Source organism: Aquarana catesbeiana, linkage group LG05 (assembly GCF_042186555.1).
Source record: "Aquarana catesbeiana isolate 2022-GZ linkage group LG05, ASM4218655v1, whole genome shotgun sequence".
NCBI classification, from domain to species: Eukaryota; Metazoa; Chordata; class Amphibia; order Anura; family Ranidae; genus Aquarana; species Aquarana catesbeiana.
The window spans coordinates 154855980-154868002 of NC_133328.1; the positions used below are offsets into that span (position 1 = coordinate 154855980).

At 36.3% G+C, this 12023-nt stretch overlaps 1 protein-coding gene across 5 annotated transcripts in view; it reads right to left on the minus strand.

Moving 5' to 3' along the window:
• GADL1 (glutamate decarboxylase like 1) overlaps window positions 1–12023 on the minus strand; it is a 464941-nt gene that overhangs the window by 237871 nt on the left and 215047 nt on the right. For 4 of the 5 annotated variants that reach the window (XM_073630286.1, XM_073630284.1, XM_073630287.1 and 1 more), the window contains exon 7: window positions 4004–4083. The exons of the other annotated variant lie outside the window; for it this stretch is intronic. In XM_073630286.1, coding sequence (XP_073486387.1) covers window positions 4004–4083 — 80 coding nt within the window. The remainder of the gene's footprint in view (window positions 1–4003; window positions 4084–12023) is intronic. 5 annotated transcript variants of the gene reach the window in all.

Consider the following 12023-nt stretch of genomic DNA (forward strand, 5'->3'; position numbering starts at 1 on the left):
CTGAACATTTCCTATTTCATATACTTACACATTAAACAAGGCCACATATGGTGAGGCATAGAAAATCAATATGTCATATATCTTGAGAAGCTGTATGTGTGGTCATTATTATTATTATGAGAATTTGATTTAATGATTAAGGACTTCGAAAAATGCTTGTTTGCACTTTGATAAAATGTGATGGATGGATGAGTGGATATATGTACAGGAAACCTTTACAGAGCTGGTTTAAAGCTTAGAGCATGTTAGTAAAATCTTTGCTCTTGGCATATATATTTTTTGTTTACAGAGCCAGACATATTTACATCTGCTTAGTTTGCTATATTAGGTCACTGCAATCTTTCATATATGCATTTCACAAAAATTTTAAACAGCTCATCAAACAGGAACACCATAGTAGCTCACCATAGGAAGCTACATTTATGATATGCTACCTATACTGATGTAAATTAGAGTTTGACCAGATTACAGTTTGAGAAAAAACTGAAAGATGGGCACATTAAAAAAAAAATACTTTGCTGGCAGCTTGATAATTGTGTTCCAGTGATCAGGTTTGCAAGGTTTGGATCAGATTTTTTTTAAATTAATAAATAAATCCCCACAACCCACCTGACCCAAACAGTATTAAAACTACTATTTCACATTTTTTTTTAATTTATAAATACATAACTCCCACTCCTATTCTACTCTTAAATAAAAGTCCATATGTAATCCACAAGGGTGTCAGATGTTCATCACAAAATAAGAGAATGGAATTCTAGGGGACTCTCATATCCTAGTTCTACACTTCCTACTAAGGGAATATAATATTAACATAGTCCCCCCCCCCGACCCAGTCAGGGAGGATTATTCATCAGATCAGCTGATATCTGTGCACATATGCTGTCTTTGAATCAGCTTGATCCTGGCCAAATCTTTGCACACACAGATAAACTAGCTCAGATCCAAGCCTTTTAGTAATGGTTTACTGGATTTCATACATGGTAAAGTTTTGGCATAAATATTTCCTTTCATCATTTTGTTTTTTGTCTGGTAAAAGATAAGTGGCGCTCTAGTTAAAATCTCCAATCCCACTTCACGCCACTGTCCTTAACTGAAAAATGTATAACACTATACATTCTTTCTATAGTAGGGCAGGCAGTGTTTGCATCTGCTGTGCCCTGTTCTTCTTAGGTCTGCATTCTATTCAGTGTTGGTGCTGGCCATTATAAAAAATGCCTGGTCACGGCACATGAACTAAACTAGCTATAGGCGCACTGTAATTATATAGTCTGTGTCTATCAAATAGAAGGAGTGTGAAGTGTTTGTGTTTCATAGATCTACATTTTATAGGTAGAGGTATACACAGAGTTATTAGAATGTGGTGCTGATGGTGTGTCATAGTGGTAGCTATGCTGGTCATGGCTAATTGAAATTAGGGTATTGTACACTGGAGTATCATAGGAAGTACCCTTGGTGGAACTATAGCAATGTTAAGGGCAGGTTAGGGAGTTATTTGGGGAACATATAGAGCCCAGGGCTCACATTCTGCATTTGATTCCTGGAGTGTTGTGCTGTACCTATAGTTTTGATTTACAGTAACATTAAAAATGCAAGATTATAAAGGGTGACATCAATAATACTCAATCATCCTCATACAGGCTTTTAGTTTGTAATTAGGCATAATTTAAAATGTACTCCAACTTCAGCAAGGCATACTTTTTTGTGATTAAAGCAAACCCAAGTGCTGCTATTGTTGATATCTTTCTGAAAATACTGGTTATCTAGCTGTTTTTCTGTCTTGCTGGCTTTAATACTATCTATTAAAGGGGGATATGATCAACATGTATAAATACATAGGTGGACCATATAGTGAACTTGGTGTTGAGTTATTCACTTTAAGGTCATCACAGAACACATGGAGGCACATGTCTGGAGGAAAAGAGATTTAATCTCCAAATATAGAAAGGTTTCTTCACAGTAAGAGCTGTGAAAATCCCTCAAGAGCTGGTTCTGGCCAGCTAAGTAGATTGCTTTAAAAAAGAGGCATGGATTCTTTCCTAAATGTACATAATATAGCTGGATACTTATATTTATAGGTAAAGTTGATCCAGAGAATACCCAATTGGGGAATCAGGAAGGAATTTTTTCTCCTGCTGGAGCAAATTTGTTCATGCTTTGCTGGTTTTTTTTTTTGCCTTCCTCTGGAACAACTGTGGGGATAGGATCATATTTTTTTTCCCCCTTTTATTGGTGAAACTAGATGAACAAATATGCATATCAGAAAAGTCACACAAAAGTAAGAAGTTCAGCTCCAGGTTTCAAGGTCAGTGACTCAAAGTACTGAAATATGAGGATCAAAATAATAGCAAAGCAAGTAGCATCTTCAAAAAGAGAAGACAGCAGTGGAAACGTTCATGTTTTTCTCACTTTCAGTTGACTACTTCTATATTCTTCTTCTGTAAAACATTGTATTTTAAACATATAGCTGGAATTGTTGTACTTCTGATTTCTGTAAACACACACACAGAGAATGCACACATTCTTCAACAAAGTACTTGGATGTCATTTACTGTCACCTTTATTTAGTTAGCATGTATATTTAAATGATTTCAACCAAAATTATCACAATTATAAAAAAACAAAAGCACTACATCTTTACCATAAAAACAAAACACAAGAGAGACCCATGCACATAGTACTGGATATCAATCACATTACATGGGGCAGAGCTTGGTGAATTTGCATTCAAGGTGACACCCATAAATTAATCCACCCCATGCTACAATTCATTGTTCAGTATTATTTATGTGTATAACTACAAAAGCTCACAAAAAAAAAAAACATTTTGCGTGCAGAGTTTATTGCCCTCAGCTGTCTGTAAATAAGGATAACATTTTCAAAGGTAGTGTGTGTGTGCGTTTGTATATATATATATATATATATATATATATATATATATATATATATATATATATATATATATATAAATATATATATATTATGGGAAGGTCTAATGCTTTAAAAATCATAATGGGTGTGCAGTATTTTTAATGTCTATTTGTAAATGATAAATAATAAAAAATCCGTTTTTTTATTGTAATTTAAAAAAAATAATAAAAGTGAGTAAAAACATTAATCACCTTTAATGCAGCCATAGGAGCAAAAGACAACTTTACAAAATACATCTGTATTTTTTTTTATGAAGCAGGTGGCTTTTTTCCTAACTCCTACTGTACAAATAATACATTATATTTGTTTTCCATCTGATGGCAAAAAGTAGGGACAATGTTTATTTGTTATTTGATATTTATAGGGGTTGTCATCACCTCCTTTCAGAGGACAAAAAGCATACTGGTAAAATCAGCAGCCTCTTGTAAGAAAAAAAAATACAAATAAATGAAGCTTTAGGTTGGAGTAAACAGGGGTTCCAGATATCAGTTGCTGCTTTCTGCTGGTTATGAGAAGGAAAGCCTAGATCTTATCTGCTGAAAGGTGTTTTATAGTCCTACAAACTTGCTTCTCATGGAGAAACATCAAATAATATAAATGCTGGCATAAGTAACTTTTGCATCATATGATTTTTGTGAAGAAATTTGGGGGGAAGGTCGGTCAATTGAAAAGACACTGCAGAAAATGGGACTTAATAATTAAATATGTTTATTTCAATCCAGATAAGATTGTTAACAAAGTGGTTTATTTCAGCACAAGTGCTTTTAGTCTGGAAATCAAACAATTCCCATAATTTTAATGATACTGATGAGTTTACGCGTTTTGTTCAATGTTGTATTATTCCATTGAGACCCATTTAAAACTTTTTATCCTTGACACTGCATTTCCTTCTGATGAATCTATCTGCCAGAGAAATTGATAATTGAAAATGCAAACTAGATTCCAACTCCCATTCTTTCTAAAGCAAATAACTGTCATGAATATGCTTATAAAGCATGTGAATGACACTTTGTAAAATTGCAAACACTTTGTATAATTAAAAAATGAAGGTTTAAATTGCATATTCACTTACTGATGATCAGCCTTAACAAAATACACATTGTGTGTGCCAATACCAAGGAAAGCAGCTGCCTTCTTCATGGAGTAGTGACACTGTTGAAAACAAAATAATGACTGTACATACAAAAGAAAAATTTACAGCAAAATATCAGACTTACTCATATCAACTAGTGGGCAATACATCGTGACGTGTTTGGCAAAAGCAGTTATATACTTATATACTGGCAACATATGTCTGCCTTTCCAACTGAAAGGGACACACTCAAAGATTGGTCTATATTGCTGGATTATTATTTGCATCCATAATATATATGTAAAAAACTTTTCAAAAGCAAATCATAGCTGAAGACATTTCCTACTGTGGAAGAAAGACACTTTTCTAGGTAAAATTGACTTGCTGTTCTATAATCTCAGTGAAATACACTGTAGATAAATATTTACACTGGTTTATTTCAGCACAGGATAGTTAGTCTTCATCTTAAGGGATCTTGTGGGTAAGTATGCAGACAAGGGCTTAAGGTGCACTTGTGCTCTGACTATGATCAATTAATTAATTACATAGACTTAACAAGCAGAGAAAGAGCATTAAATAACCCACCCTGACCTCTTTAGCCACTTAGTAATATAATTTTTGAGACTTGTTGTTTACAAGTTAAAATCATTTTTTTTTTTGCTAAAAAATTATTTAGAACCCCCATACATTATATATATATATATATATATATATATATATATTTTTTTTTTTTTTTCTTTTCAGACACCCTAAAATGGCGGTCATTGCAATACTTTATGCCACACCGTATTTGTGCAGCAGTCTTACAAGCGCAATTTTTGGGGAAAAAATACACTTTTTGAATTTAATAATAAAACAGTAAAGTTAGCCCAATTTTTTTCCATATTGTGAAAGATAATGTTACGCCGAGTAAATTGATACCCAACATGTCACGCTTCAAAATTGCACCCGCTCGTGGAATGGGGACAAACTTTGGCACTTAAAAATCTCCATTTAAAAATTTCTACAGGTTACCAGTTTTGAGTTACAGAGGAGGTCTAGTGCTAGAATTATTTCTCTCGCTCTAAAGATCGCTTACATGTGTGGTTTGAACACCGTTTTCATATGCGGACGCGACTTACGTATGCGTTCGCTTCTGCGCACGAGCTCAGGGGGACGGGGGCCCTTTAAATTTTGTATTTTTTTTACACTGTCCTTTTAAAAAAAAAAATGGGTCACTTTTATTCCTATTACAAGGAATGTAAACATCCCTTGTAATAGAAAAAAAGCATGACAGGACCTCTTAAATGTGAGATCTGGGGTCAAAAAGACCTCAGATCTCACATTTACACTTAAATGCAATAAAAAAAAACAATGAAAAAAAAAAAAATGAAATGTTATTTTTTTTGCAAAAAAAAAAAAATGTCCCCTTTAAGACCATCTAATGTTATGGAGCCGAGTGGGGGCCATCTTTCCCTTACTTTGCATCCAGACTCAGAAGGGAAAGGACGCGACCGGTAAGCCGCGGAGACGACCAGAGCGCGATGGGAGGGGGGTCCTCTCCCCACCCCGAATAAAAGTGATCTAATGGGAAATCCGCCGCAGAGACCACTTTTATCACAAAGAGAACCACACGCCGTTGCTGAAAATACCAGGGTTATGGCAGGTAGCTGCTGTCATAACAACAGTATTTAGCGTCAAATTACCGATGAACAGTTACGCTGATTTGCGTGAAGTGGTTAAAATCCTCTAGGAATTCAGAGACTCTAAAGAAGAGTGTCAAATGGTTTCTAGCAGCTTACAAACAGCTGCTGTTTGTTTACAGGGTTGGGTTAAAGGGCTGGCAGGCTACTGAGTCCCTTTTGTCATAGAAAACAATAGGACAAAGTCCTTTTCTGTGCCCCTGTTGTGAAAATTGATCAATAAGTTCTCTGCAATGCCTAGAGCTACAGAGGTGAATGAGAACTTGTTTTAGAATGCTTTTTTTACTGCTTGTTCAGAATATGTAAAAATTTTAGTTAGGTTTAGTAACGAAAGGGCTAGTGTTAGGGTTATATGGAGGGTAGGTGTGAAGGGTATGGGTGAGCTTAGTATTAGGGCTCCCCAGCAGGGAAGTTTAGTGATAGGGTTGTGTTACAGAGAATTATTTTTATGAGGTCCTTTAAATAGGGCATCACTCTCTGTGCTAGGAAAATTGCTTCTCAAGTATTGAAAGGTAATGTACCCATTTCTTATACACTATATTACCAAAAATATTGCCTTTACACGCACATGAACTTTAATGGCATCCCAGTCTTAGTCCGTAGGGTTCAATATTGAGTTGGCCCCCCCTTTGCAGCTATAACAGTTTCAACTCTTCTGGGAAGGCTGTCCACAAGGTTTAGGAGTGTGTCTATGGGAATGTTTGTCCTCAGCCCGATAGAACACCTTTGGGATGAATTATAACAGAGACTGTGAGCCAGGCCTTCTTGTCCAACATCAGTGCCTGACCTCACATATGCGCTTCTGGAAGAATAGTCAAACATTACCATAGACACATTCCTAAACCTTGTGGTCAACCTTCCCAGAAGAGTTTAAGCTGTTATAGCTGCAAAGGGTGGGCCAACTCAATATTGAACCATATGGACTAAGAGTGGGATGCCAGTAAAGTTCATATGCGTCTAAAGGCAGGCGTTTCAATACATTTGGTAATATAGTGTATGCAGCATTGATCAAAAAATAGATGGTACCATAGAGCAATAGGCTGCAAATATAAATATAACATTTATTAAGCAAACAAACTACTCAACATTTTTTCTTCAGTGACTTGCCTGATCCACTGGCTTGTTTATTTGCTTGTCTACCTGCCTACTTATTGATTAAGAAATAAAAAAGTAAATCCCTATAAAGATCTGAGGTGTTAAATTGGCCCTTTAGACCCTTTTGTAGGTTTAGTGCTGCACCATCAAGGATTATGTTTAATAAGGGAAAAATTTGATGCATTCTTTGGACTCCAGTCGGAGAGTGAATCAATCATTAGGATTTCTTTCAATGGAAATCACAGGGAATACTACATTTTCCAACAAAATAATGAATGAAACACCCTCCAGTGGTAGATGTCAGGTAGTATTAGAAATCGACACACATTCTCATGCACATTATAGAAAAAGAGTTTATGCAGTTGAAAAAGCTTGCTAGCTGGGAGTCCCCTTATTCATGTGTATGCAAAGTGTGTAAGCACCCTATTCTATATATATAATATAGGAACGTTATTTCTATTGCTTGCTGATTCTATTTATATATATAAAAATGATCTATTTTTAAAGCTGAACTCCAGGTTCATAAAAACACAATTCAATTCAGTTATGGATGCATTAAAAAATCATTTTGTAACTGATTACAGAGTATTTTTTTTATATAGTACTAGCAAAAGTACCTGAAATTGTCTTGATACCAGTCTTCTGTAATTCTGTAATAGTAGCATTAGGAGACGGAGGTGCAGCGCTTTAAGCCAATCAGTCTTTACTGCATCAAACAGTAGTGTCCATCCAGCACTGATAGTAAGAGAGAGCACAGGGATGACCTCAACAGTGTGCTACTGCTGCTTCACTGTCTAATCACACACTGGGGTGGATCTTAGATCAGCTGTATAACTGCAGTACAGTCTGTAGGGAGGTCACAAGAAGTGCAGGACAAGGCTATACAGTTTGGCAGGGCTGCCTGGATCTAGGACTGGCTGAACAAATTAAAAATCTTTTAGCAGTGAAAAAGCATCATGTGTGAAATTCAGTCTGGAGTTTAGCTTTAAGTGAATCGCCTTCTTTTTTAAGGATAGATATGTATATATAAATATATAGATATATATCTATATAGATATATATATATATATGTGTGTGTGTGTGTGTATATATATTATCACATGATTTTATACTGGGATTCAATTGTTTGTAAGTAGAATGATAAGCAAGTTGACTGAAATAAATATGAAGTGCCTACATTTATTAATGTATTGAAATTATATGTAAAATCTATCTGTACATATATTTGAGCATCAAAAAGAAAAGTAAACCCTTTAATTATTTATTTATGCTCTAAGTACATTGATCTAACAAGTTAATTAAGGTCACACATGAAATGCTGATATATTTAACTGCAATATGATGACAGATTTTTAAGCCAAAATTATATATGGTAATTACAGTAGGTAACATAAACAAACAGTACAACTGTATTACAAAACTGTAAGAACAGTAGTTGAATTCAATTGTGAAATCTTGCTCACCTGGTCCACTGAGGTAAAGAGACATATGCAAGAGGAATATTTTGTTGTCTTAGGGATGTGTGCTCCACTTCACTAAATTAATGTTCATAGTTTTAGGTCAGGTATACTGTAAAGTTTGCATGTGCACATCTCGTTCAGTTTTTAAGTCATTCCAGCTGCATCACTGGAGATACACTACCCAGTAAGCCAGTTATAACCTTGGCAAATTGTTTAAAAGCTGCATGTACAACACCTGCACATCGGAGGCCATTGTGATTGTACTTCTGTGCACCCTACATATGTAGAAGTGATACTTTCTATTTTGTTATATGCTTCATTAATTTTTATGGAAGGTGAGTCAAGGCTAGGCTCATTCCATTTCTGTTTTAAATAAAAAGTACACAGGCTGAATATACAAGGTGATGCAAACAGTCAGGCGGTGTAGTAAACAATAGCACCATAACAAATAAAGATATTTTCTATTTGGTGCAAGAACAATGAAAGATCATTACTGGTTGCATGCTTGGGTATATTGATTTGCCCTATTGAATGCAGACCATCATTTCATATTGGAATTACAGTGTGTGTGTAAATGTTCCTGTAACAAGCACACAGGTATTTTGTGTATTTATCCAATATAAAGAAGGGCCTAATTTAAAGAGACTATCACTGCGGGGAGTGAGACAAGGGATGGGGTAGTTGCTGTACCTATCTGCAGGAACTAGCCAAACCTTCTTGTAACAATCCAATGTTGGGCCATTCTGATAGGCGAAGATGTGACACTTTCAAGAAGAGCTTTCTATTGATCTCCAGTCTGACACATTAACGGCGGCCTTACTGGCCGAAAGTGATGTGTAGGATGTAAGAACGGTTAGATGAGTTGTGTCAGTTTAGAAAGTAATCCCAGTGTCCTGTTAGAAGGCCCATGGAGTTAGCCATGATAGGAAGGATTTGAGGGACTGTTTGCCCGATCCCCCTAATGGCAGGGACCCCTTAGAGCCTTTCCTAAAAATGTAATAGTTACTACAGTTTTACAACAGCCTCCGTCAAATAAGCCTTTTGGCTCATTATATGGCAAAAAATGTTGCGTACTGAGAATTTCTCTGGCTTTTGTAACTAATTTAATTTGAACCTATGCTCTGATGTTAAATAAAGCTACGTTAAAAAGTCTAGCTGGGAAATTGATAAAGTAAGCATTTGTTCACATGATCCCCGAAAAGATGCCTAAAGCCTAATACACACTAGTAAATTTTTTTTTCTGGGCTGAAGGAAAAAAAACAGACAGCTCAGGAGGAGCCACTGTACTAACTATCCAACGTTAGTACAGCGATCTCCCCTGCTGTTCTATTGTGTTCTGACAGGCCAAACACTCTGGTCAGCGCTCTCAGCCATTGGCTCAGGAGTCTGATCGGCAGACCTTTTTCGGTCATGCCCCTTCAACAGAAGCCAGACGAACGGCCGGCTTCTGTCAGACCAACTGCAGTACACAAAGACAAATAGAGGCCGGCCGATGCTTCCCGACATTTGGCCACTGTATACTAGGCTTAACCTTTTAGTTACATTACCAGCACTTAAGGGTGAACTAGACGTTTGAATCTGAAGGGTGCTAAATAATTCAGAAGAATTTGTATAGCACAGAATTGAAGCAGAGCAAGCAGGGTTGAAGCAAACAGCTGTAAGATAATTGGTTGCAGTGGATCTTAGGGTAGATAAAGATTAAATCAGAGAATTAATTTCAACATAACTACAGTGTTTGCTGGATAGCATTTATAGTTATTTGAGTAGTTTCACTTGCCTAGCAGTGCTTTTTATGCTTTCATTAGGGGAACATCTTGAAGTGGACCTGAACTCTAAAAGACGCCTAAGTAGTACCTTCAAGATGTATATTTTGTCTTGAATTCCTCCTGGAAAAAAAAAGCAGTGAACTGTATCTAAGGGTACTTAGCCATGCCCGTAACTATGGTCTCATATCTAAATATCTACTGTGTGAGGGCACTGCTGCTATGCCATTGAACTTATTTAGGAGTGTTAATTGATGTTGTCACTACTGTGCTGCTTTTAGGAGAGAGACATGTACTACATACATCTCTTTGCTTCTGCTTAATTCATTCTGTGGATCTCTGCTTTGTGAACCTTTCTTGCTACTTCCTTAAGATTCCCCCACTTGTTATCAGATTAAATGCTTGAAAGCTTGAGGAAACAAAGCCCTGCTACTCTAATATGATGGTCACCACCACACAGAAACACAGTAACACATAGCTCCTAATTGTTCTTGATTTGGAGGAATCGACCCTCATTTGGAACTCAGTCACTCCTCTGTCCCTCTTTCCTCCTCATTTGTGCCTCATTTTGGCATGATGAATATACCTGTATAAAAATGCACTATTTTGTCTATCAAAAAGTGTTTTACGGTGCTAAACCTTTCATCCAATTTCTAAATCGTTTCATATGTAAATTTCAAAAGCCAATATCAATGAATAGCAGTGATTAAAAAAAAACACTTAGTTTAATCAATAATTTTTTTGTGTAATAATTCTCTTTGTAACAGGGGGCACAGCAGTGGGTATGTTCTATGCCTACATACTTTTGCCAACAGGTGTCCCTCTTTCTCACCTCAGAATGTTTGGAGGTATGTCTAAACCAAAAAACAAAAATGTAATATATTGCAGCTTACTAATTCATAGATGTTGCAGCTGCATTCGTTTTCTTTTTATATGCTTTTTTTCCTATTTACCTGGTGATCTGAGCAGTAACACTTCCTGTCTTAGGATGGCTATGCTTAGTCCTTCACTGTATCTATGGGTGAGTCATGTAACCACCCTTGGACAGAGACTCAAAAAACACAGGAGAGGGAAAAAAAAAACTGAAACTGTTGTGTTATTGCTTATAACAGACTGCACCATGAATGTATTTTTTTATTTTGTCCAAAGTTTCAATTTAAGAGCAAGGCATTGTAATGAGGAAAAGATCAGTTTAAGGAAAACCTACAGGCTAATTCTTTGTCTTCTGCATCCCTCTTTTGGGCACAGTTTCCAGAGTCTAGTTTCTCTTCAAAAAATTCTGTTTTGTATTTTACCAAGTCTGGATTTTTATTTGAATTCCCCTTGAGTTATGAAATTGTCTTGTTAATCTAATCCTCTGATCTCAAATAACTCTGTTTTTTCTCAGGGGTATAAGCATAAATGATTCTCTTTTTTTATAGCAACACTCGTGAAATGTAAATTACATTCCCCAGTCTCAGATTTTCCTTAAGCTTCCTTATATCCTATGCTATTTCAATACAAATATGCAATATGTAAACTGACTACTGAGATGATCATTTAGGAATTTTACTGACATTGTGTATTTAACACTGAAACAATGTATTTTATCATAAAAGAGAGAACGTGAAAACAAGGCTTAATGATAGCTTTCAATATTTATGACCATTCTGGCACTGGGCAGCTACTGATTTATACACACTTAAATAAGACTCATGGCGCGTACACATGAGCGGACTTTACGGCAGACTTTGTCCTGCGGACTTTTCGATGGACTTTCCGAATGAACGGACTGGCCTACACACGATCAACCAAAGTCCAACGGATTTGTACGTGATGACGTACGACCGGACTAAAACAAGGAAGTTCATAGCCAGTAGCCAATAGCTACCCTAGCGTCGGTTTTTGTCCGTCGAAATAGCATTCAGACGAGCGGACTTTTCGACCGGACTCGAGTCCGACGAAAAGATTTGAAACATGTTTAATTTCTAGGTCTGTCGAACTTTTGGGGAAAAAAAGTCCGCTGGAGCCCACACACGAT